Source organism: Oryza brachyantha, chromosome 4, assembly GCF_000231095.2.
Source record: "Oryza brachyantha chromosome 4, ObraRS2, whole genome shotgun sequence".
Lineage (NCBI taxonomy): Eukaryota > Viridiplantae > Streptophyta > Magnoliopsida > Poales > Poaceae > Oryza > Oryza brachyantha.
In genome coordinates, this window is record NC_023166.2 from 19,903,391 (window position 1) to 19,929,511 (window position 26,121).

General features: G+C 37.8%; 3 protein-coding genes across 4 annotated transcripts; 2 read left to right on the plus strand and 1 right to left on the minus strand.

Annotated features, from left to right (window-relative positions):
- The first annotated feature begins 326 nt into the window (after positions 1-326).
- LOC102714643 (endonuclease 2-like) lies at positions 327-3,153 on the plus strand. Its single transcript, XM_040523326.1, has 8 exons — positions 327-523; positions 613-784; positions 1,771-1,863; positions 1,999-2,138; positions 2,261-2,353; positions 2,445-2,512; positions 2,629-2,699; positions 2,811-3,153. Exons 1-8 carry the CDS (start codon positions 389-391, stop codon positions 2,927-2,929), a joined length of 891 nt encoding a protein of 296 aa, XP_040379260.1. The 5' UTR covers positions 327-388; the 3' UTR covers positions 2,930-3,153.
- A 711-nt stretch (positions 3,154-3,864) lies between these two features.
- Positions 3,865-6,396, minus strand: LOC102713622 (peptidyl-tRNA hydrolase 2, mitochondrial-like). Its single transcript, XM_006652867.3, has 7 exons — positions 5,902-6,396; positions 5,738-5,796; positions 5,288-5,347; positions 5,101-5,170; positions 4,528-4,597; positions 4,407-4,433; positions 3,865-4,322 (listed from the first exon to the last, which is right to left on the minus strand). Exons 1-7 carry the CDS (start codon positions 6,295-6,297, stop codon positions 4,273-4,275), a joined length of 732 nt encoding a protein of 243 aa, XP_006652930.2. The 5' UTR covers positions 6,298-6,396; the 3' UTR covers positions 3,865-4,272.
- Positions 6,397-20,948: 14,552 nt separating this feature from the next.
- On the plus strand, positions 20,949-25,528 carry LOC102713898 (protein TIFY 3-like). 2 transcript variants are annotated; one of them, XM_040523113.1, is made up of 5 exons: positions 20,949-21,244; positions 23,722-23,824; positions 23,912-24,137; positions 24,271-24,328; positions 25,145-25,528. In XM_040523113.1, the coding sequence occupies exons 1-5, from the start codon at positions 21,072-21,074 to the stop codon at positions 25,239-25,241; spliced, it is 657 nt and encodes a 218-aa protein (XP_040379047.1). In that variant the 5' UTR covers positions 20,949-21,071; the 3' UTR covers positions 25,242-25,528. The 2 variants fall into 2 exon arrangements, with proteins under 2 accessions (XP_040379047.1, XP_040379048.1); XM_040523114.1 differs by having other exon boundaries at positions 20,957-21,244; positions 25,148-25,528.
- The last annotated feature ends 593 nt before the right edge of the window (positions 25,529-26,121 follow it).

Here is a 26,121-nt window from a genome sequence, read left to right on the forward strand (position 1 = left end):
CCAATTATAAAGATTATGGGTATTTGTAAATTTGTCATTGGTTTTTTCTAAATTACAAGAATGTCATTTAAATAATAGTTTTAGTAGCTTTTTTATAATTTTTTAGTGACAGTTTTGTAATAACATTTTAAATAAGTAGTAAATTTGCAATTATCCCGACTATAAAACTATAACCTAGAAATGATCGTCAAAAGTCAAAACATATCAAAATTTCCAAGTTGTTAGTGCAAATCATCCAATGGCATCTGGGATCAAAATAAACGAATCTATCACAAACTTGTCCGCGAGTTCACCCGGTGGAGTATAAATAGGGGTGACCCGGTAGCAGCAGCAGCAACACCATAGACGAGACGGAGACGAAGCAGAGGAGATCGGAAGCAGAGTAACCATGGCGGGCGGCGGCGGCGGCGATCTCCTCCTTCTTCTGCACGTGCTACTCCTCGCGGCGGTCATGTCGGCGAGAGCCCCGACGGCGCACGCGTGGGGCAAGGAGGGCCACTACATGGTCTGCAAGATCGCCGAGGTGAAAAGATCCACCGAGAATCCTCGGCGTGGATTCCACTACCTTCTTGAGATTGAAATCTGGGGGAACTGAGAGGCTGGGGTTTTCAGGGCTTCCTGACGGAGGAGGCGGCGACGGCGGTGAAGGAGCTCCTCCCCGGGTGGGCCGGCGGCGACCTCGCGGAGACGTGCTCGTGGGCGGACACCGAGCGGTTCCGGTACCGGTGGTCCAGCCCGCTCCACTTCGCCGACACCCCCGGCGACTGCCAGTTCAACTACGCCCGTAAGCTCCTCCTCCTCCTCCATTGCTTCGCCTTGCAGTTTCAGAATCTCCAAGCAGATTAACATTAATTACAGTTGCCGTGCTAAGATTTAACTACGTAAGAGCGTCTTCACTGGGGGTCTAAAATTGATTCCTAAAATTAATTTTAAAAATTAAGTTAAAAAATATTTACGTATATTCAAAATCAGTATTTTTTTTATCATAGATTTGAGACAGGCATATGTTTTTCAAGTTAGTCAGTTTTAAGTTTATTTTTATACACAATATTTTTCTGTATAGACACAGTACATAATTTTGAATAAAGTATTAGTATTATTTGAGAGATGCTCTAATTAGGTCCGGAGATCGTACTTAGCCGTGTCAGTGATTACGCAGTTACGTATTGGTCAGGTTGTTTAGAGACCTGACAAGTGTCATGGCACGTTGCTGTTATGCGTACGCTTTGTTCAGTTTGTTCACCAGCTACAGAAGCAACCAACTCAGAAAGAGAGAGGCTTGTGCAAAAGCTTTAAGGCTCCGGGTTACTGGCCGGTCAGTTCGGGAATTTGGGCAGTTTGGACTTGCAAATCTCGGGAGGATGCGTCCATTCCTAGGTTGCTCTTTGCTTGTTTGATTGAGCAAGCAAAGGCAAGCTCGTTAGGTTCGTGTCAGTGTTGTTCATAAATAATGCTATCTGCCCATTTTGCTGGACAGAAGAAGGAACAGATCTGGAAACTCTGTTTCTTCCTGGGATCCATGATAACCGTTTGCCTGAAGTGTCTTTTCAATTCCTGATAAAAGCTGAGAAAACCATCATGTATGGTTAATGGTTATGGTAGTTGAAGTTAGACATAAGGACCAAAACTTGATGCAAAACACCATCAGATCAATTCAGAGTTGTTATCTTGCTCTGTAGTAGTAAAGTATGTTGTATATAGTACACTGAACTGTGAAAAAAACGAGTAAATGATGAGACACTTAACTGTATCATTTTCATTTCTGAGCAGGGGACTGCCACAACACAAACGGAGAGAAGGACATGTGTGTTGTTGGAGCGATCAACAACTACACCAGCGCGCTGAAGGACTCATCAAGTCCATGTAAGCAATATCAGTGGTCACACTTCTGGTCCTCTTGTGTTCAGTTGAAGTACTGAACACACAGGATCTGAATCTCACATGTGCTGAGGTAACTGAACACACAGGATCTCACATGGTTGCTTGTGATACGACCAGATGATCCGACCGAGAGCTTGATGTTCCTGGCACACTTCGTCGGCGACGTCCACCAGCCTCTCCATTGCGGCCACGTCAAAGATCTTGGTGGCAACACCATCATTGTCCATTGGTACAGAAGGAAGAGTAACCTTCACCACGTACGTAGAGCCTAACACAAATCGATTATTCTATGAATTCATCTATTTTGTTCTCTGAATCTTACGAACTTCTAAACATACCAAAAGCTGAGAGATACTACTGTAACTTTGCATGGTTTTAGGTATGGGATGTGAACGTCATCGAGAAAGCCATGAAGGACTTCTACAACGACGACGTAGCCACCATGATAAAGGCCATCAAGATGAACATCACTGTAAGCTGCACACTTCACTACCTTGAGCAGCATGCATCGATTCAACTTCCTCCTTGTCTGTAGCAGTTTTGACTGGATTTCTTCCGTGCAGGATGAGTGGTCCAACGAAGAGAAGCAGTGGGAGACTTGCCGTAGCCGAACAAAGACCTGTGCCGACAAGTAAGCTCATGGCCTGCATGAAGTTGTGGCTAAACCACTATTCAAAAAAAAAAAAGTTGTGGCTAAACCGAACTGAACTTAAATATTCAGAGATTGACGACTGAAAGCAAATGCAGGTACGCCGAGGAGAGTGCAGAGCTTGCTTGCAAAGCGTATGAGGGTGTTGAGCAAGAATCCACCTTAGGAGGTAAGATCTTCAAAGACCAAATTTGCTTTCAGATACATTTTTACCGACTGTTTTGACGTTCCATTAAGATTAAGAGAAATCTGATGTGATGCTTGTTCTTGAAAACTGCAGATGACTACTTCTTCGAAGCACTGCCGGTTGTCCAGAAGAGGATAGCTCAAGGAGGCGTGAGGCTTGCCGCAATACTCAACGGGATCTTCGGTGGGAACAGAAGGATTCAGAGCAGTTGATCCAATAGAAATTAAACAGAAGAACGATTAAGGAATCAACCCGCGTTCTGGATTAGAATAAGATTATCCTGTCTGACCATGTTAACTTCACCATCACGATTAGATGTATCCTCATTTAGTCATTTGTCAAAGTAACTTAGACAGCTACAGAACATAAACATTGTAACATTGTGATATCTGTATGCAAGTGATGATTCATGGACATTGCACTGTTTATTGTACTACTTCAAGTAGACTTATCCCTTTTGTATTACTGCTCATCTTCAGGCTGAAGCAAAGCCACAGCCGAAACAGATATAGGTAACATGCATCAAGTGCCTGATAAGATGCAAGTTGATGGTTTACTAATTCATAAATAATCTCACAAGTGGACTAGTTAAATCATATGAGTTGCCTCATCAATTCAGCATCACCGCATGCGTTCACAACTATTGAAATACTTGAAAAAAAAACCGGTAAACTCGATCTTGGGGATTGTTTTCAAAGAAATCCTCGACAAACTCCACTCTTCATATTCTCACAAGTGGGCAGTGGGTTAGGTAAATCATCTGAGGCAACTCCTTGACAAATTCAATTCTCTTGATAATCTTACAAGCATATTCGATCGATTGTCGATTGTTTTAAGAGAAAACCTTGACAAACTCAACGCCTGTTCCTATCACACTTAAAAGTGCTGTCACCCTTATCTTTTAGCTTTTGCCTATATATTTATAAGTTATAATTTAAATTTTTCAGTCTTAAATTTAGAGTTAATTTTAAGGCTTTTTTATCGTAGTTTAGTTTTTAGCCTTGGCTTTAGATCGTTATGAACAGGTATATAAATATTTTATTCACAAATTATTTTCCGTTTATAAATATACCGTTTGCCTTTTTTCTTTAAAAACCTAAAAGATAACCCCCTCTATCACAATAAATTCTTACCAGTCACCACACTCGTGCTATCGTCAATGTCAGCTGAATGCCTCGTTCCCAATATGGCCGATCAAGTCTTGTAAGCTCATTCGAGCAAATTTCATATAAGCGGAACCGGTCCCAAGAGCCTGACGCAGGCCGCGGCCAACAGGTAAGCTCGAAGTCTTTTTATCCTTTCCTTGTCTAATACTATGTTACAGAAAAATTTAAGAGTTCATACATCCTCAGCAATTAATGCACAGTGGAAAACTGCAAAAAGAAAACCATTGCTCCAAAGACAGTCCATACGAGTAAAGTGAAATGAAGCCTCGTCACTAACAAGATCGACGGAGCCGATGAGTTCAGGGTTCATTCTTCAGCAGCCAATTGGTTTGTTAAGTTTAAGCATTCCTCCTCAAATTCTTGCTTCTCAAGATGCATAGAACATGAGGTTATAGAAGCTTCAGACCACCGGTGACATCATCAACCATGTCAGCTGGCCCTGCTCAATCAAAATGGTAGAGCAAAAAATATCAGATACACGACACTGAAAATTGTGGTGTACAGTGATTTCAAGGTAGCTTACCCATAATAGCCATGACTGTTCTTGAATCTACGTGAAAGCACGATGATTTGATCATTAGTCCAACAGGAGAAATTAAACAGATGCAAAGAATATCAAATAAAGTATAGCCTGAAGAACTCACTTGGTGCGATCTGTGTTCGTCCAGCATCGATAGTTATGTGTGTTGGGAGATTCAAAGATTTTGCTCTGCCCTGGACAATTTTTTTAAAAAAAATTGGGTTATAGGGTATATAGAAAAAGTTGTGCCAAACATTAACGGTGTTTTACACTTCTATGGACTTGAAAAAGGTAAGCGATAGATATAAAAATTTCATTAAATTTACAATTAAAAATTATAATGCTTAAGTACCAAATGTTGGGTTTCAAGAACCACAGTGAATTTTCCCAGGTGACTTTTCAAAGTGACTCTTCCCATTCAAATTCAAGTTGTTTTGACCAATTGTTCGTTGACAAAACTAAATTACTAATGCTCTAGTCCTGTGGTCCATTTCACTACTGCCATGAGAGCTTCCTTTTAAGTTATTAATATTTACTATTTGAAAGATAAATAGAAACTATTTTCTGTTTGTGTTTATCTGCATGTATTATACTATACCAAATTACCTTTATAAATCATGTAAAATAAGATTCTATAAATCTTGTAATATAAGATTCAACAATAATGAGTCAATAAGCTACAGAAAAAGGGATTTACTTGTAAAACAAGCATATCTTCCTCGCTCTCAATTTTCACGACCACCTTAACTTGACCACACCTCTCCCACCTAGAAAAGAGGGTAAATTAGTTTCCTTCCTGTTTTCATCATGCAATGGTAATCCATTTGCTTACATATGAACACAAACATGTGGTAGAAAATTCAAACATAATATGGAAATGTTACCTTCTTAATGATTTTGGCGCCCTCTGCTGGAGTTTTTTAAACAGACCCAATGTTGCATGGCTGAGACGAGATAAAAGGATAATATAATTAAGACACTGGTCACATTTGCAATATAGAGAAATGCACTGGAGAAAATTTCTTAAGCATGATAACAGTTCCATTGCTGAATATGGTGATTAAATGCTGGAGCTATACATCAAGATAAGCAAATTATTTATGCCAACACATAAGAAATTCTCTAAAGCAGAAGATCACCCGTGCCAGCCACAAAATTATCACTTCGATAGATAGGAAAATTCGGTTCAAAAGACATTTCCCTCTTCTAAAAATGGTCTGAACCTTCCCTTAGATAGCCTACCACTATGTGTTAATTAGTGAGCTCAGAACTTCTGTTCAATTTCAACTGAAAGTATCAAAACGAAGATACATATAAACTGAGGAAATCTTCACCTGCATTGCGCAGCAATCTTCCCCTTCCCCATTTTCAAATCATTTCTCACCACCAGCACCTGCCACCGCAGCAACAACCAACGGCATCAGATAACTCAGTCGCATTCCCTGCCCATACCAAAACAGTACAAGTGGAAGGGGATTTTGAGCCAGATTTCCAGCACCATCTTGAAATCCTCTATTATCTCGGCGAGGTTCTCGACCTCCAGGGGGCTAGCGGCGGTCTGCGCCTTGGACCTCTCCGCCTCCTTCGCCGAGTCGGACTTGGTGACCACGTTGCGGGCCCAGAAGAGCAGCCGGAGCCCGGCGCGCTTCCGCGCGGGCGCCCGCTTCGCCGGCCGGCTGCGGCCGGAGTTTTCGTCATCATCTTCCTCCGAGTTGTCCTCGGAATCCTCCTCCGAGGTCTCCCCGGAAGCTGCGGCGGCGGCCTGCCGCGGCAGGCGGCTGAGGGCGAGGAGGTAGCCGAGGGCGAAGCAGCCTGCGGCGCCCGCGATAGCGGTGGCGGCTCCCGGGATGGTGGCCGCCGTGGGGAGCGAGAGGACGGAGGCCGAGGCGCCCATCGGGATCGCCGTCGCCGGTGGCGGCGGCGGCGCAAGGCGTGGTGGGGTTGGTGGAGGAGGATGCGGCGGTCACCCACGAAGATACCGTGTGGCGGTGTGAGGGGTTTGGGAGGGAGACGATTCTGACAGGTGGGGCCTCCCTTTGCCTGGACCGTCCGATCGAGGGGATAGGCGTCTGGGGTTTCGCGAACCCATGAGCAACACGTGGCCAGCTCTGCGGTGTGGGCCCCCACTAACCACGTGTACTGGGCCGGGAATCTGAACTGGACTTACGGCCCATAAATGTTAATAGGCTCGGAGGCATTCAGGCCCATATTAACGTGGCCTAGGACGGACTTGCAGACGGGAAGAAAAGGATTAAGGAGGAGGTGACGTGGCACTTACATATGGGTTTCCTTGCAATATTTTTTTTATTTCTTTTGCTGATTGTAATGTTATGTACTAGGAATACATGTAAAATGTCAGATGAAGACGGCCATCCAAACCTTGTAGGGAAGCAAAACAAATCGGTTTAATAATTAGGAGAAGTCATATAACCGGTTTTATTTTGTGAGGGAGATAAATTAGATTCAAAGGCTTATTGATTTCGGTACCATATAAGATCAATCCTAATGGAGGATTCTATTTTGTTGTTTTCAAGAGTACCACGTCATATAAAAGTGTTTTTGAGTTGATCAATGAGACAAGTACCTCCAATGTATACTGTCATTTTGTGTTTCCATATGATGATTATGCATTTAGTGTAGCAAGGATTGGAGGATGGTAGGATGAAATTAATTTTTTTTCCCATTGCTAGTGTAGAATAGTCATGTTTCGGAACGGGGTGATCATTTGGGTTTTTTCATAGAATAAGTCAAACAACATATTTATAAATAAAAAATAATTTATAAATAAATTTTATATGTGTATTCTTAGCAGTCTAAAAGCCAACGATGAAAAAACTTCGGTGAAAAACCCTAAAATTAATTTCAAACTTAAGGTTTAAGGTTCAAATTTCAAATTTTATCTTATAAGCATAAGCAAAAGCTAAAAGAGCGGAGTGTGAATGTGTACGTCCAGTTTCATCAAGAAATATATTATATATCTCTTCGTAACTCTACTATCATATTATTATACTAACTTCGTTAAAAAACATAAGCATTTCTATCTTGTGTGTCATAAACTAAGAATATGTCAAAATATTATCTTTTAGTTATTTAATAGTCAATTTTCAAATTTTTGATTGATTGCATTTCTTTACTGTGCATTTGATTTGCTCTGGAATTATTAGAATTATATCTTGGAGCAGAGCAAATACTTGTTTATGTGTAGCCTTATTTAATGTGAATGTAACCTCAGATATCATAAAGAAACTATTAGTACATATTACTCTTCTAATTCAAACACAATTCATATTTGAATTTAATGTTACTCATTCCAATAATTATCGTAAGAAGTATAAAAACAGTGTATAATACCAGATATGTTATCATTCTCTTTATATATATATACTCATTTCTAGTATTATATTTTATCATATACAGTAACGTATTTAATTTTATATACCTCATCACAATCATTACGAATACCCTAAAAGCCAGTTTTGCAATATTCTAGAGGCCCCGAGAAGAGTCAATAGCCATGTTAAGTTCCAAAAACATCACATCGGATCTTTGGATATTTAAATAAAGCATTAAATATACATGAACATTAAAACTAATTATACAGTTATGGGAGAAATCGTGAGACGAATCTTTTAAGCCTAATTAGGACATGATTAGTCATAAGTACTACAGTAACCAACATGTGCTAATGACGGATTAATTAGACTCAAAAGATTCGTCTCACGGTTTTCAGGCGAAATCTAAAAGTTATTTTATAATTAGACATCGTTTAATACTTCAAATGTATGCCTAATGATTTGATGCGATGTTTTTTAAAAAGTTTTTGCAAACTAAAACCATGCCTAAAAAAGGACGGCGAATGATTTGCCCCATCGGTCACTTCAAGATTCTAACTCACGTTGGAACCGTGATGCAAGATTAAAAACAGCCACGGTGATTTTAGGGGGTGTTTAGACGGTGAAAATAAAATTTTTGAATATCATGTCAAACGTTTATCCGGATATTAGAAGGAGTTTTCGGACACGAATGAAAAAAGAAATTTCACGGCTAGCCTATAAACTGCGAGACAAATCTTTTGATCCAAATTAAGCCATCATTAGCATATATAGGTTATTTTAGTACTTATGGCTAATCATAAACTAATTAGACTCAAAATATTCGTTTCACAATTTTTTCTATAATTATGCAACTAGTTTTTTTGTTTTATTTATGTTCAAACTCTATTTATAAGTATAAAGATTCGATTTAATATTTTTTGGAAAAATTTTGGATATAAACCAGGCCTTACCATGCGAGTTTGTAACCCCGTGTCAAAATTTTAAAACGAAACAGCGACGACACAAACAATGAGCCCGCTGACACGGTGTCTGCTTGCTACGTGCAGGGACAGCTGCGACATCAAATCCATCCAGCTTCCTGTACCTACCGTACGTGTCCATCCATCCATCGGAGTATATGGCACGTCGCTTCCATTTCGTGCGATGTCACCTCAGCTCGACGGATAGTACGGTCGATCACTGTAGCCACGATTTCCCCATGCATGCACACGCCGGGATGCATGGTAGGGCTACCCGTAGCTTGTTGATTTGATTGGTACGAACATTACGTGTGCACGTACCCCGCAGCTACACGTATGCGCTGTTCACCCGTACGCAGGCCGAGCACGGCACCCCTTCATCCCGGCTATATTATGTAGTAGTAAATTTGAATTTTTTTCGACTCACGTTACTTTACGCGTGATTAATTTTTTAATAATTTTTAAATAAAATAAATAGTCAAACGTTAGACATGAAAACGAAAAATAAAGCTATTACGAGATAGAACTTTTTACAAAACTTATTTTTACCAATCATATTATTTTTTTATATCTTTATATCTAATAATTAATAAATCATTTATTATAATCTATTGGTATATTTTTGACGTGGGCCAATGAATCGACTTCCAAGGTTAGCCCTACCATCAGAAGCCAGACTCTTGTCGGTAACGCCGTAACCATTACAAATTCGTATTTGAATTTTTTTAGTTTAAACTCTTGAGCTCTCCACTGTAATATATAGCTGTTGTGGTAACGGAGGCTTTGAATCTAAAAAGAAAACTGTGAAAAAAAATGTAAAACATAACCCAAAAAAAAAGCTCAAGAAAAATATAGATATCTCTAGACCAATAATGTAACATTACTAAAGTTTTTGGCATAACATTTGTCATATTTTTCATTTAAATAAAGTAGGAATCATCTTACAACCCATCACTTGTTTTTTTCCCAATTTTTTAGTTTCAGTTTCGGTGGAGCTTCAAAATACGAAGTAAACTATATTATTTCACAAAGTTTGTTCACTGGATAACCATTCAAATTATAGTTTTTAAAAAACATTTCTACTACTTTTAATAAAATAATTAAGAAATTATTGAACGTGTCATAATAGCAGTCATCTATCTCTACCATACCCTCATTCTAAGGTCAGCTTTTACGGTAACCGCGGTAAAGTAAACCTAACCCGTAGCTTCGTCTGTTAGGACAAGTCGACCAGCACAAATGCAGCTCGAGACGAGGACATTTCACGGATGGATGGATAGATTGGATACCTACGACTACGAGTGGTCTTGTTTTATCTTGCTCCTGTACGGTACACTACTCCAGTACTACTCCTAATACGCGCGTGATCGATATATTCCTATGTACTGTACGCTATGGTAGCATTCATGGACCATTCATGGATTAATTAAGCGGCAATTTTGTTCTTGTTCTTGTTTCGATCTTTAATATTGATTTTACCTTTTTTTAGGGTTTTTATTTTTACTCCTGTTTTTTAACTTAATCAAAAGTTTTTCTTTTTTGGATAGAGTGTACTAACGGTATTAAGGTATTAAGTCAGTCGTTAAATTGACATTTTACTCCTAGTTAGAAATTTCATTTTTATCATTGCCATTTTTATTTGTACTAACGGTGTTAACGTGTGTACGATGGCTTTGCAATCGATGGAGAGAGAGATCGAGCACGAGCGAAACATGCTTGTCGGCTGTGCAGTTTTGTCAACAGCTGGGATAGCTACACCACATCTATTCCTCATTCCTCTTCCGCAGGAAATGCATGTCAATTGGGTCCCCTGGTGGTATAAAACAGTGTGACAAACTGACGATCTTACCTGTTAAAAGCGTCTTGATTTGCCCTTCCCTACACAAGGGACCGATCGGAACACCGACCTCGAGTACTGTAGGGTTGATTGTTTGATTTTTTTTATGAAAAAACAAACCAAACAATATATTTATAAATAAAAATTTTGTATATTTATTCTTATTGATATAAAAGTAAAGCCTGAAAAATAAACATCGGTAAAAAAAATTCTAAAATTAACTCAAAATTTAAGGGTGAAAATTCATATTTTAGCTCATAATTAAGTATAAATATAAATGAAAATACAAGAGCGACATTAGATTATGCGTGGAGCCATGGTCCCATGGACAATGCAGTTTGCATTGTCCAGCTCGGATGAACATGCGCTCTAGAGGGTGTTCTTTCGATAGATAAATCTGAGTTTACAATATAAATATTATCATACTATCCTAAAATAAAATAATTTGTGCACTCTCTTGTTTGTCCTAGATCTCTGAGCAATCAGAGTATAGGAGTTCGGAAAGGTGGAAAACAAATACATTACAACAAGATAAAATAAGGGACTATTGTATTGGAATTCGATAAGTGAAGTGTACTTAAGTCTTTTGTTTCTAAGTTGGAATGTATTAGATGGATGAAAAATATAGTTATTTTCGGATTAAGGGAATATCTTATTTTAAGATAATAAAATTATTAAAGAAGTTATATCAAATTATTACCAAGGTCGCACAACGAATGACTCAGAATTTTATAATTATTGCTTAGGTAAAAACAAGATAATTACTTTTGTTACCAACGTATATTTTCATCTACGATTTGATCGAATACACGTAACTGTTTTCTTTTCTCACAACACCTTAACGTTATATATAATACTAGTCGTTCTCATACTAAGTTTAAAACAGTTATATATATATGATGTTTTAAGGTTTGAATGCATAAATTGAGTTTAATTATCTGATCATTGAGAACACAAATGAAATTCGATTTCACAAGTTCGCTAAGAAGTTTTGATAATCTTTTTATAAAAATTATGGTCTAAGAACTTGAAAAATGTTCTCGAGATTCCATTGTGATTTTTCATAAAAATTCGACTCATGCATGTTTGGTGGACCTATGGCCGCCCATGCTGATTGATGACCTCCCCCTTATCCGGTGCATCATGTACATCTCCCATGCTCATAAGCTGCTTTCTTCAACTGCTCACGTCTCTTCACTGCACATAATGATTCAGACCTAGTACTGTAATATATTACATCTGATATTAGTCTATGTACTTTTAGTCATATTATTTTTCTGAGCTACTAAACATTGTATTTTTCTAAAAAAATAAAAAACTTTACCATATCATCTTTATAAAGTATATTTTTAATTTAATACTACTTTTATTATTTATAAAATAGCTACTTTAAAAAAATTAGATAATCTTTCGTCAGAAAAAAAAGCACACCTCCTAGATTCGTTTATTTTGCGATGGCCCGGCAGTATGCACAGTTTCTTTATGGGAAGCAAGCAGCATGCACGCATGCTTCCTCGTCAGTGTGGAGTCAAACGCCGTTACGTCGCTCTCTGGCCTGCAATGCCACTGCAACCGCGGCCGGCTAAAGTAATAAACACCCCAACAAAAAAAAAATAGTAATTTAGGGTATATTTTAAGAGCTTAAGATTCCAAAAAATTGTTTGGTAGTCAGTTTCTGGCAATCTAGAAAACTCCTAAACCTAGTTTTTTCGACTTCTGAATTCTTACTTCATTTTTTATAATCTCTAATTACAAATTCTCAGAAGATATAAAATGTTTAGGACAACTTATGGCTAAACAATTTTTTAAAAAAATTGCGGCTGAAATAAAGCCATACCCTTGTACGAAAAAGTCGAAAAGATGCCTTGTCACCGACGGAAGAAAAGTCTCCTCTGCCCTTTTTCCATCGGGGCCCCTCAAAGACGAGAATATATCATGCGTGTAATTATACGAAAGTAGGAGGGCCTTTTTGGAGTTTCTCCGAGACAAGTAGTACTTCTTCACCGAGAGTAGACGACCAGCCAGCTACTGTGAGTGGACACGCGTACAGGTGGTCCCGGGCTGGAGGATGCGGTGGGCCCCACGGCCCCGCCTCAGTACAGCGAAGCGTAGGGATAAAATATGCACGTGCGGGTAATGGCCGAACCTTCCTGGTTGGGTCGTCGCTTGCGTTGGGCCCTCCCTCCCTCCCTCCCTCCCTTCCACGTGGGCCCCACCTTCCTAAGCACTCTCGTGATGTTTGAGATAAGCTGGGGTTAGGGCTGAGCGAAAAGCATATAAGACTATTTGAGTATCCCAACCGTTCATCTATTTCATCCTCCATCTCGAAAATAGAGGATGAAAACTACAAATTAAGCTCTGACAGAACGGCTATCTATCATCTATTTTTTAAGATGTTATTCATATTATGAGAGAAAAACTTTATATTTAGATGATCTCTCTATCCTCCAAAAAGATACAGAGGATATCATATATGGATAATCTAGTGAAGTACAAAGAAATATGAAAAATAAAACTGTTTTAGATAATCATCTAAATAAAGATATAGATAAATAAATTTAAATGACCTGTTGTTGTGGATGCTCTTAGCTCGCTCGGCCGGTGAATGGATCGATTTGATACATAAGCTGGGGTTACGTTCTTGTGGCTGACAATCTGTGACTGAAATTTAATACTCCTACAAGGCTCTGGCGGTAGTCTTTCTGCAAAGTTTGATGCTTACTTTTGTTTATATATCCACCGAGTCTATTGCTCATGGCAACTGGTGATGACGACCACCGTCTCCATTAATTTCATGTCAATAATTGTTTATCTTGTTAGAAAAAGATTTTGTTAGTAAATAGTCAGCAATAAAACCGTATTCCTATAATGGAGTATTCTATTGATTACGTCATCCCCTTTTTACGAAAATTCAACTAAATAAAGATTCAAATACGACATCCGTACATTAGCATCTCGTACTAGAAAACCCTCGTTTAACCAACGGGAAGACTAGATTTTTTCCTAATAAATTAAAAGTACAACTAGTACTAAAACCAATTATTTGACTACCCATTCATGGCACTTGTAAGAAAGCTCTTACTTACACATCTCAAAATATAAAAGCAGGTACAATCTAATATAAATTTGAACAAATACATCATCGAGATCTATCTAAATTTGTAGTACGAGGTTATATCTAATCCAATATTGGCTTTTTATAACTTAAGAGAGAAAGTAATCAATATGACTTTTTCATTCACAAACTTCCTCAGTCCAAAATAAAAACATTCTTAGCTTCTTTCTCATATATTAAGGTGGAGGAAAAATTATTTTTGGTGCCTCTCATTATAGGAGATATGTTTGAACCTGAGAGGATGGTTCGATTAAGATGCAAAAAAATAAAATAAAAGATGATTATTGGACATATACTAGTGTGAAATTATTATATCTATGGAAATGCTTGTATATGTTTATGGTAGCGAGTACTGAAACTACAGCTGTGGGACGCTTTAAAAACAATTAAAAAATATATAATCAAGAGGCTTGCCTAATCAATCAATACTATGTGTACCTAAACTAATAAAATATCACATTTTGTTTCCTTTGCCCTCCACAAGCAACAAAAGCTAGCTCCTAATTATTCTATCTGGCGCCTAAAGGTAGGCAAGCATGCATGCCATGTCCATCTCGATCGATTAGGCGTGCACAAACACAATGCCATGGCCTGGCCATCCTAAAAGGCACCAAACCCTAGGATTTTTAATTAAGGATCAAGTGGCTATACCTAGCTAGCTTCATACTTTAGCCGAATACCATCCGTTCTAAAATAAGTTTATTTTTCAGATTTTAATACATTGTTTGATTTTTTTTACTTTAAAATTTTTTACATTAATTTTTTATTATTATATGATAAAATATAAATAGTATTTTACATGTAACTAATTTTTTAAGTTTATTTATAAAATTTTCAATAAGACGAATGATCGAGCTATGGACATAAAAACCAATAAATAAAGTTTTTTAGACTAAGTTTCTTTTTTTGCATGTTAGGATGGCAATGGGGCTAATGATTTCCATTGCCCCTAACCACTTCGAGGAATCTTTTGACCTAGCGCCGATTGCAAAAGTAATACTATTGTTCTAGGAAAAGAAATGTTTAGTACATCCAAGTGAACAGTTTATTGTCGTGATGTAGTACATGGAAAGTTTAAATAGTGTAAACAAAGAGTTCACGTGGAAATTAAGCTCTCAAAATCCAGAGTAAAATGCATATATAATGTACAACACCGTCTAGATGTAGTCTTTATTATTTTTACGTGAGTTACACGCACTTAATTTAATTGAAGCTAGCTAGGAAAGATGGTTGATTATATATCTACCCGGCTACCACCACTGACCTCACATGTTAGGGGTTGTCAATTAATCTTTAACTAATATAAGTGCCACAGTGAAATGTTCATCTTGGGGTAAAATAAAGAATTAACCTTTGCCTATAGGTTACTGTTGACTTAAATCTTTTGCCATTGTTTAATACTCTTCAATACTTTTTATAAAAGAGAGTATCCGGTGTCGGTTTACCAAGCAATTAATCAATCAAATCAGACCAGCTGACAAAAAGGAGGACTGGTGGGTGACACATGCATTCTAATTTAAACTCATAGGGTAATTAGCAATAATGTAATAATGGTGATGGCTTTGTTTTGTGAAAGGATTCGTGGGTAATGCATGTGGTTAGACAGAGATAGAGTAAAGGAATACATGAAAGGTCCTACAGAATTATTTCCTGTACCTTAAAGCTGAGGCGTCACTAAAAACCACTCAAAGACAATGATCCTAAATAATAGATTAATACTCCCTTCATCTCTAAATATTTGACATCATTCACTTTTTAACATATATTTAATCGTTTGTTTTATTATTATTATTTTTAAATATGTAAAGCTATATATATACATAAAATATATTAACAATAAATAAAATGATATAAAAATAATTATTAATTATGCAATTTTTTTGAATAAGATATATAGTCAAACATGTATAAAAAGTCAACAGCGTCAAATATTTATGAACGGAAGGAGTATATGTCAAGCTGGGAGTAAGTGGTAATTAAGGCCAGCTCTTGAGCTTTTGACATGATTTGTGCAATTTGAAAATTGTATTCCACCGTACAAAAATACAATATACGACCAATTTAACTTTCATAATTATGTTTGACTATTTCTCTTGTAAGAAATTTTATTGCTATTAATGATCTGTGGTGATATTGTATCAATTAGAGATAATTTAATCACTGTTTTTATTTTGCGTATTCTCACAGACTTTTAATAATAATGCAAGATTTATAGATAGAAGAGGGAGCAGCACATTCGTGTCAAGATTTATATATAGAATAGAAGTTGTTATATTTTAGGACCGAAGAGGAGAGTGACAGCGTTAACACTTAATTTGTCCGTTTCTCTCTGTTCCAAATTACAGACATCGTGACGCACGGTGACAGTATTGTTTAGCCTCTGGAATGGAAGGTTTTTGGTGACATGAGCGTACGGCCGGTCATAAAATGAGCGCAAATTGGGCTCTTCTTTTAAAGCCAACGTGTTGCAATTTCAACTCCTCCATTACAAGGACGGCGCCGCTGTTTATGCAATTAGGAGCTCAAGCTAATTAAACACAGTCAAGTACTATAGCTCACACCAACAGCAACCACTAATTATAGTTTATTGGTAGATTAGGCGCATTTTGTCAACATTTTTAACTGTGTCCCTTGCGCCTGAATTTCTTCCATAAATAAACCTAGAGCTAATGTTTTCCTAGAGCTAATGTAGAACATAGAGATTTTATATTCATCCATATAAAATTTCACAAATTGTCCTTTTAACATAGTACTACTCACCCATCACAAAATATAGCCAACTAGCATGAAATTTGGCTCATCCTAGGAAGTACAGATCTGAACCTGCTCTCCATTTGTATTAATAGTCACAGAGTATATCAATCTCAATCTTATATAACTACATTTTAGACGGAGTGAGTAGCTGAGTTTCTCACCGGTCATCTTCTGGGTGGTGTTGCTCAGTTCTACGGACTAATTAAACGACACCGTCAGGGAATGCATCACCAATAATCCCTACATTAGCTCACTAATCACCGGAAACGGTGGTTGCTCATTTTCTAAGAGAGTTTGGCTTGGTTTGGTTAAAGTGTCATTTGATCGATATGTACGTACTATTAACGGCGACACCGAGGTCATTGTCGCCTACTGTTCTGCTACACTTTTATTCTAGTCGAAGTCGGCATCGTAACGCTCGCCCGTGATCCAACCGGGACATGTCCGCACGTGCTAATTCCATACGAATTCATTAACAATCTTGTTAACAGTGTTGAGACAGTAATCGCTTTGTCCAATACTTGGTACTGGTACTGGCCTGTCGGCCCTGACGAAAATTTTCGCCCAAGGTAGAGTCATCGTATAGACAACAGTAGGGGTTGTTTGGTTGATGTGTAAGCTTGTCATATCTTAAATTAACCAAATTTGCTCATGCTTAGTGTGTGTTTGATTTGTGTCGTATCTGTGACAAGATTCTCTTTTTAATATATAGGGTTCACATATAGGGTTCACATGTCAATGACATAATAAAGTGTAACTTGTCACACGTTAGCTAAAATATGGCTCTATTTTTTAAGCCAAATCTTAGGCAAATTAGCTAAAATATTATGACAACTTTAGATAAATTGAGTATGCCAACCAAACATCCCCTATAGACCCAATGAGAGGTATTCTTTTTCATTTTTAAATAAAAAGGCCAAACAACATATTTATAAATAAAAAGTAATTTATGAATAAAATATTTATATATACCTCTGTCCTATAATAACTTTATTTTTCGATTTATGTGTCCAACACTTTGACCATTCGTCTTATTTAAAAAATTTGTAAAGTACTTAAAAAAATTAGTCACACATAAAATACTATTTATGTTTTACAATCCAGTAGCAGTAAAATTATTAATCACGGAAATATTTCAAATAAGCCAAAGAGTCAAAACAATGTATCTAAAAACTGAAAAATGAGCTTAATATAAGACGGAGGTAGTACGTGTTTTTAACAATCTAAACGTTACGCTGGAAAATAAAGTACAATGAAAAAACCCAAAAATTAATTCTAAATTTAATGTTCAAAATTCAAAATTGGCTTACAAGCATAAGAAAAATAAAAAAAATAGGGTGCTTGAATCAAATGTTTCACGATTAAAACTGCTTATAAGTTAAATTTTTAATTTTAGACTTGATTTTGTAGTTTACTCCTTATTGTTTTTATAGTCTTTTATGAGTCAACATGCGCACACATATAAAAAACATGAACTATAAATTAATAAAAAATAGTTTTATTTTTCTCCCCAAAAGCGAAATGATGCGATCCAGTGATGAGGGTTTTTTGTACTGGCGGAAACGAGAATATCAATACTTCAACGATAACCTACGTTACCGTGACAAACCGTACAAAACTGTACAAAACATGGAATCCTAGTGGTTCACTGTTGTAACTGTTTAAAATTTTAATTTTAAACTTTATGTTTTTTTTGTCATGACTTATTTTTATAGTCTTTTCTAAGTCGCCGTGTACATGCATATAAAAATGCATATAAAAGTTTTAAACAAGTTACTTTTATTCGTAAAAAAACATTGTTTTATGTTTCCTCGTATAAAGCAAAACGATACCAGCCCTTGACGAAAGTTTCTCCTTCCACCGGAAACGAGAATATCAATGCTTCGACAATAACCACGGCTATCCTGACAAACTGTACGAAACCATATGAAACATATTAAAAATTTAAAAAATATTTTTAAAAAGTTCAAGAAACCCTCGCTCAACGACAGCCTGGAATAAGGCCGCGTTCTAAGTTCGACCATAGGCATAAGTTAACTAAATCCATCTCGTTTTTCACACGTACATTTTTCAAACTGATAAACGTTATATATTTTAGAAAAAAATTATAGAAAAGTTGTTTTTAAAAATCATATTAATCTATGTATATTTATTTAATATTTAATAATTAATTAATCATGTACTAATCAATTACCACGTTTTCCGTGCTAAAAATAACTTAACTTAGGTGGTGTTTGGGACAAGGGACTTATTTTTAGTCTCTTGTCCCATCGAATGTTTGGATGTTTATTATAAATAGTAAACGTAGACTATTAATTAAGCTCGTCCATAATCTTGGATTAATTCGCAAGACAAATCTATTAAGCCTAATTAATCCATGATTAACCTATGCGATGCTACCGTAAACATGTCCTAATTATGTATTAATTAAGCTTAAAAATTTCATCTCACGGATTACCACTCATTTATGAAATTAGTTTTTTATTAATCTATATTTAATACTTATTAGTATCAAATATGAAACTAAAGTTTTAGCCCCTAAATAACCCCTTATACTCTCCTCGCCGAAAGCGGCCTAAATAAAGAATCCGAGGCGGGGGTATATACAATTCGACGAGAATTCGGACAGCAGCAAACATGGGCTCCCTATTTGGGGCAAGCAAACCGCAACCTTTTTTCCCGCCTCGCCCATCCCGGGCGCGAACCAAAACCAGCACCCCGGCACGTCTCGCTCCACAGTGACGTGGCATTCTTTTCCTTTTTTATTTCTCCCTAATCTTTCTCTGCTTTTCCTTGGTGGGCCCCACGTTGCTTGTGGAGCTCGTCACGCACGGCACGTCCCGTGCCTTGTCGCCCATGACTTTGTCAGTCAAAATTGAGGACGAGTTAAAGCAGACAGGTCATGGGTTTGTTGAGGTGGTGTTGAGTTTGAAAAATTTTTTGAAAAAATATCGTGTAAAGTTTTGGGATATAAATTTGAAGTATTAAACGTAGTCTAATTATTCAATGAATTTTAGATTTTGGCTGGAAACCGCGAGACGAATTTTTTGAGCCTAATTAATTCATCGTTAGCACATACTGGTTACTGTAGCACTGATGGCTAATCATTTTCTAATTAGCCTCAAAAGATTTGTTTCAAGATTTTTCCGTAACTGTGCAATTAGTTTTTGGTTTATCTATATTTAATGTTTTATTTAGGTATTCAAAGATTTGATGTGATGTTTTTAAAAAAAATTTGTGAACTAAACATGTCCTGAATCGTAAATTCGAAATCTTGCTTAGAACCTTGCTAAAAATTTTCATCCGCTTGGGACCGAGGTGGTGTTTAGATCGAGAAAATTTTTGAAAGGAGTGTCACATTAAATATTTGACCGAATGTCGGAAGAGGTTTTCGGATACGAATGAAAAAAAAGAATTTCACGGCTAGCCTAGAAACCACGAGGCGAATCTTTTGAGCCTAATTAATCCGTCATTAGCACATGTTGGTTACTGTAGCACTTATGGCTAATCATGAGTTAATTAGGCTCAAAAGATTCGTCTCAAGATTTCTTTCATAACTGTGCAATTAGTTTTTTGGTTCATCTATATTTAATGCTTTATCTAGGTGTCTAAAAATTCGATGCGATGTTTATAGAAAAAAAATTTGGGAACTAAACAATGCCCAAATCAACTAATCAAGCACGCACGATTTGATCGACCAAAACATGATCGTTTGAGCTACCGCTAATAAGCGGTGAAAAAGAAATAAACCAACTGAAAATAATTTACAATAAAAACTTTTATATGCACTATTAGTTGAAAAAATATGCAGTACGATAAAAAAAATTAACTAAGAAATTAAGTTTCTGAATGTTTTGAGCATGGCTAATGAGGTAACAAGCATATGAATAGAAGTTATGTTAAAACAGATAAAGTAGATATTTTGCAACAATAATCCAGTGAATAATACGCGTTAAACAAATCTAATTACTATCCACCTGTCTTAAAATAGAAAAAAATATATTTAAACTAGATAGTAATATAATAAAGTTTTTTTATCATTTTTAAAAAGTATCTTAAGGTACTAAAGAAAATAAAATTCTAGTACCTTAACTTAAGGTAGAATTGTAACTCAAGATACTAAATTTTACACTAAAAATATGTTACCTCAAAGTATTTTTAAAAGATGGTAAAAAGCTTAATATATAATATGATATATAGAATTCAGTATTAGATTTTTTAAGCCCGAGACGATATAAAATTTGCAGGACTAATCTTGCTTGGTCACTGTCACGGTGAGGGGGAGCTAGTTACTGGCCTAATTCGTGGCAGGCAGGGAGCAAATTACCGTCAGTGAATTTAGCGTGAGCAGGTCGAATCTTTGGGGGTTACAGTTGGCGAGATTATGAAATTGGATAGGGCCAAATTAAACAGCTAAAGAATTGGCCTCAATTTGCGGTCAAGAATTCACAATATTTAAATCCGTCACGATATACACATGCGCCGTTTGCTGTACACATAACTCGTACTCCTTTCTTCCCCAAACCCCCTCCCAATTTCTCGTTTTTACTTTCCAATTTCTCGCGAGTCTTTCTCTTCTCTTCTCCGAGGAAGAGAGAGAGAGAGAGAGAGAGAGAGAGAGAGAGGGAGGGAGGAGTGGAGGAGAGGAGAGGAGAGGAGTTGGTTGAGATGGATCTATTGGAGAAGAGGGACATTAAGAAGGGGGCAGAAGTGGAGGAGGAGGTGGCACGCAAGGGTGAGGAGGAGGTGGAGAAGAGCCAGCGGCGGCGGCAGCAGCAGGAGGAGGAGGGACTCGTTGGCCTCTCCCTCGCCAACGGCCGCAGCGGCAGCGGCGGCGGCAGGTAGTTTCCGGCTCCGTCTTCTGTTGCGGCTTTTCCCAGGTTTGGTTGATCGATTGGGCGCGGGGGAGGGAGAGGGAGAGGGTGTTGTTCGTGAATCCCTAGCTGTTTGAGCTCCCGGAAATGCATCTCGCGGGGAGATGTTCCCGCGAGTCTCCGCTTTGGAGTTCATCTTACCTCTCAACTCGATATCTAGCTCGCCGCCGGGGAGCCGCTCGGCGGCGCCGCCACCCGGCCTAAGTGGTTTAGGACGTCTACGCCGGTGGGTTCGATTTTCTCCAGTCCTGGACTACCTGGCGTTTGAATTTGAGGGGAAACATGACTTTTTTGTCTGGTGAAATTCCTCGTACGGAACAAAAATTGGTCGAATCCACTGGAGGTTTCTTCCATTTCCAGATGGTACTCTTGAGTTCAAAATTTTCCTAAAATAGAGTCAAAGGTTTCGGCTTCGGGTTAAAGAGTTCCCCCACGCCCGAGAGTTGCAAGTTTCCTTTTTATTAAGAACCCTTTGCTGTGCTGCAGTCTCACTGGATCAGATTAGGGTATAGCTTTTGTTGCTTAGGCGATGTGAAGATTCTGAAGAGTGGTTGTGTATCCAGAAATGCGTGTTCTTTTGACATGCTTCCGCTCCTGTAACCCAAATCCCCCCTTTTAACTTTCATTATCTCTTGCGCTTGGTGCCTGATGTTCTCAATTCGGATTGACTTAGGGTGTTCTAGTTGCATATGTTCTTATCCAGATGTTTGGAGGGCGTTGTACCGCTGGTAGTATGGGTTTTCTGCTCCTAATCCAATTTTTTGGATGAAAAATGCAAGGTCGAGATGGAGTATTTAGGTGCCAATTTTGTTCTCTTCACTAGCTAAAGGATTTCCCACCTAACACACAGATTATAGAGTCCTTATGTTAGGAAAGAACTTTTGGCAAGTGTCAGATCCAGGTAGGTTTTTTCCCCGTAATTGGCAGTTACATGTTCTCCAGATACCTGGAACTGTTATTAAAGTTTCCAATTGTATTGTGGAATCAAATTAGTAAGGGAACTCCTCCAAGGAGCACTCACATTTTTCTTCTTCGTTAGAATATATGCATATTGAGTTTTCACTTTTGAAAGAATAAGTGGAGAACACAGATAGATGTGCTGAAACTTTGAGTTTAGCATATAGACAACACTTCCATATACAAGGATTCATTGGTAAAGGCATCGTCCTCTTATCTTCTCTTTACTTCAAGACTAAATCTGTATCTGGGGACCAAGAACCATAGTTTCTGGCCACCAGTTTACAACATCAGGCTACTCCAGAATCCAGATATCCACTCAAATATTAAGCCCTTGTCTTCTTTTCCAGATCTCCCTATTTGAAATGTGCAAATGGGGTCGTTTGCTGATCCAGATATTGGTTGTGGTCCTTTTGGCAGATTTATAATTACATACCCTATCTATGCTCAGGCATTAGTTTGTTTACGCAGCCCATAGGAATGTTTTCGTTTATATGACTGGGCTTCCATCAATTTTCCTTTGCTACTCTATATTATCCAAAGGCTGTTCTGAAACAATAGATGCAGGTGTTTGCTTTGAATTAAATAGGTTGAAGGTAAAGAATATTTTATGACTAATACAAATCGTGGTTCTTATTAAATGTTTCAGCATTTTCCAAACAGGTAGACACTAGACCACATATATGTAACTACATAAGATGTTTTTAGATCCAAATGTCCTAGATGGAGCGTGTAACCTGGTCTTTTGACAAAGAACACGGGCACAGATAGACGGTGGCCCAATGCTTATGCTGAGACTTTGAAGAAAACCTTTTGAGTATATTCCATCCATCTGGGGCAACCATATAACTAGCCAGACAAATTATTGACTCTGGATGAGGACCATCCTGCTTCACATGTTGAATGTTTCAGAGTGGACCACAAAATTTCAGGCCTAGTTTGCTGTTGTTATATATTAGATATTGTGATATTGGTTATGATGTTGGACACTTAGACTCAGAACATGTACCAAAAATGTCGTTAACATACCTAGCCTGACTTGGATATTACAGCTATGAGTTACTGGCAGCTGTGGGAGGGGTATGTCATATAGAGCCTGAGTAGCATACAAGGGACCAAGAGATAATCCAGTCATTAAGTAGAGTGTAGAGAGTAGAACAGTTACGTATGAAGGAGATGGGCCTTTCTTTGTCTGGTTGCAGACAAGGTGCGTAGTAAAGCACTTTCAAAATTGGGCCTCCATTGTCAGTTCATTATTTCACTACCCTAAAAGCCTAGAAATATGGCCTATGGTGTAACTGGACATTGTAGATCAGTGAGGTAGCTTGGCCTCCAATTTTCTATTACACTTTACCCTTGCATACCCATCTTATGTGCTGTCATCTATGCAATCTTGCAAGAGTAGCTATTATTGAAGTATTTATGCAATTGAGCGATCTGTTATTAACTTTTTTGCGCTTATACTAATTTGCTTTTTCAATAATCAGGCCTGAAATATTCCCAATGTCGAGCCCTCCACCTAATCCTTCGCAGCTTACAATTTTCTATGGTGGATCAGTCTGTGTGTATGACTCGGTGCCACCGGAGAAGGTCTCGCACTCTTTATGTTCATTATATCCTTGAATTAACTGTTGGAAGTTCATGCTAATTCTTTATCTGTAACCTTGACATCAACAGGCTCAAGCAATCATGCTTATTGCAGCTGCGGCTGCAGCAGCAGCGTCTGCCACCAAAAGCAATGCTGCCGTTGCTGTTAAGCCACCTGTGATGCCTGCAAACAATGCTACCCAAGCAGCAGCCTCTCCTGTGCTCACGCGATCACTCTCATTGCAGAGCACTTCTGTAGCAACTGGACAACCTCAAGTTGTCGCTGACCCTAGTTCAATTTGCAAGCTTCAGGCTGGTAAGATTATAAGATCTTTTTGTGATTCTAAAATGGAGCCATTTTAATAAGAGTCGTGGTACAGTGCATGACATTGAAGATTCCACACATTTATTTATTTGTTTATTTATTTATTTATTTATTTGCGGTGCAGATCTGCCTATTGCCAGGAGGCACTCCCTTCAGCGCTTCCTAGAGAAACGCCGTGACAGGTTGGCATGAATGAATGTAGAATTAACACTTATTTTTGTGGTGCATATCCTTAGGAAATTTTAACAGATTATTAGGTTTAGTCTTCTATGTACAAAACAGCATTGATAGAAAAGGATTTTTTTATACTGCGCTATGCCATTGAACCTGGAGTGTATTTTACTATTCACTGCTCTAGATGAACTCAATTAAGTCCATGTAGCCTTTGTTCCTGTTGTATTCAAAGGCTATTTTCTTTTGACCTTTTAATGTTCTAGCTTGAGAATGTACACATCATTTCTAACCAAGTGGTCGATAGAATGCGGTGAAAATTGTGGATTACTAAAAATGGACTTGTAAGGGATAACACTTTTGCTTTTAGATTGACTTGGAAACAAAGGTAGTAACATGTGTAAGGGCTTTTTTAGAGCTTGTTTGGGGGAGCTTCTCCCAGCTGCAGCTTTACCAGAAGCTGCTCCAAACGGTCCACAATTTCTGAGAATCTGTAGTTATAGATTCTGGAAAATGAACTAAGAATCTAGAATCTGGAGAAGCTGGGATTAGGAGCTTTTCCAGATTCTCAGAAGCTGGCTACTAAGCTGCTGCTTCTTAGAATCTAAAGCTCCCCCAAACAGGCCCCTAGTTTCATGACCAAAGAACATGTTTCCACTATACACAACAAAGTAACCAGTAGCCTTGCAGTATACTAGTTACAGAAAAACAACATTCCAAATTCACATTAGGCACATCATCTTCTCTTTTTTTGTTTTCATGCGTCCTTTTGAGCCTTGGCGCGTTTAGCAGTCCTTGGCTTCAACTGATTTAATGACCATGTTAAGCAGGTTGGTGAACAAAGCCCCGTATGGTCTTATAAAATCCTCTGAAGGCATGGAAGCATCTGGGAGGGAAGTAACTGCCGAGGGCAACGCCCAGTAACTGTCCAGTTCGAGTGGTGAAGGCTGACGTTTGGAAGGAAGGCGACCCGTTCATTGTGTTAGATGGTGTCGCACCCTAGAACCTTACTAATAATCGAACTACGTACCCGTATCGCCGTTGTTCTGTTCTCATGTGCTAGTCTATTCTTGTCATGAATGAATTCGTTTACTCGAACAGCGAACTGCTATTACGATAGTAGTATATCATTGTACATCATGCATGTCATTGCCTGACTATGTTATCGTGTTCATCTAGTAATGATGATATCATCCGTGTTAATTGCCAAATTCCAGTTTCAGCACAGTGCTAAGATTTTGGCAACTGTGTTGTCGTCATATTTTGTTAGCAAAAGGACTATTCAAGGTTGGGCACATGTTGGCTTCAAACAAAATGGTCCTTCGTATCTGGCATTCTTATGGATCCTGAAGTACTCCATCCGTTCGAAATATAGGATCAATTCAGACAACATATTTACAAACAAAAAATGATTTATGATTTTAGTGATCTTAAAGCCAAGAATAAAAATAAGTTTCGATAAAAAAAAACCCAAATCAACTCTTCATTTAAGGTTGAAAATTTGAATTTAAGCAAAAATGAGGTGGACAAACATTTCTGCGTGATTACTGGAATGTATCTGGACACTTTATCCGTCCAGATACATTGTAGGGAAATGCTTATATTTGGAAATAAAGACAGTAGCTTGTACGAGGGCGGATTCTTGTATTGACAGTATGGCTGCCTATGCTGGCCTGCTCATCCGGCCACATTCGGGAGAGCCAATAAGTTCTCTTGACTCTATCGTTTTTCACATGCATGCTTCTCTTACTGCTAAACGGTGTATTTTTTATAAAAATTTTCTATAGAAAAGTTGTTTTTAAAA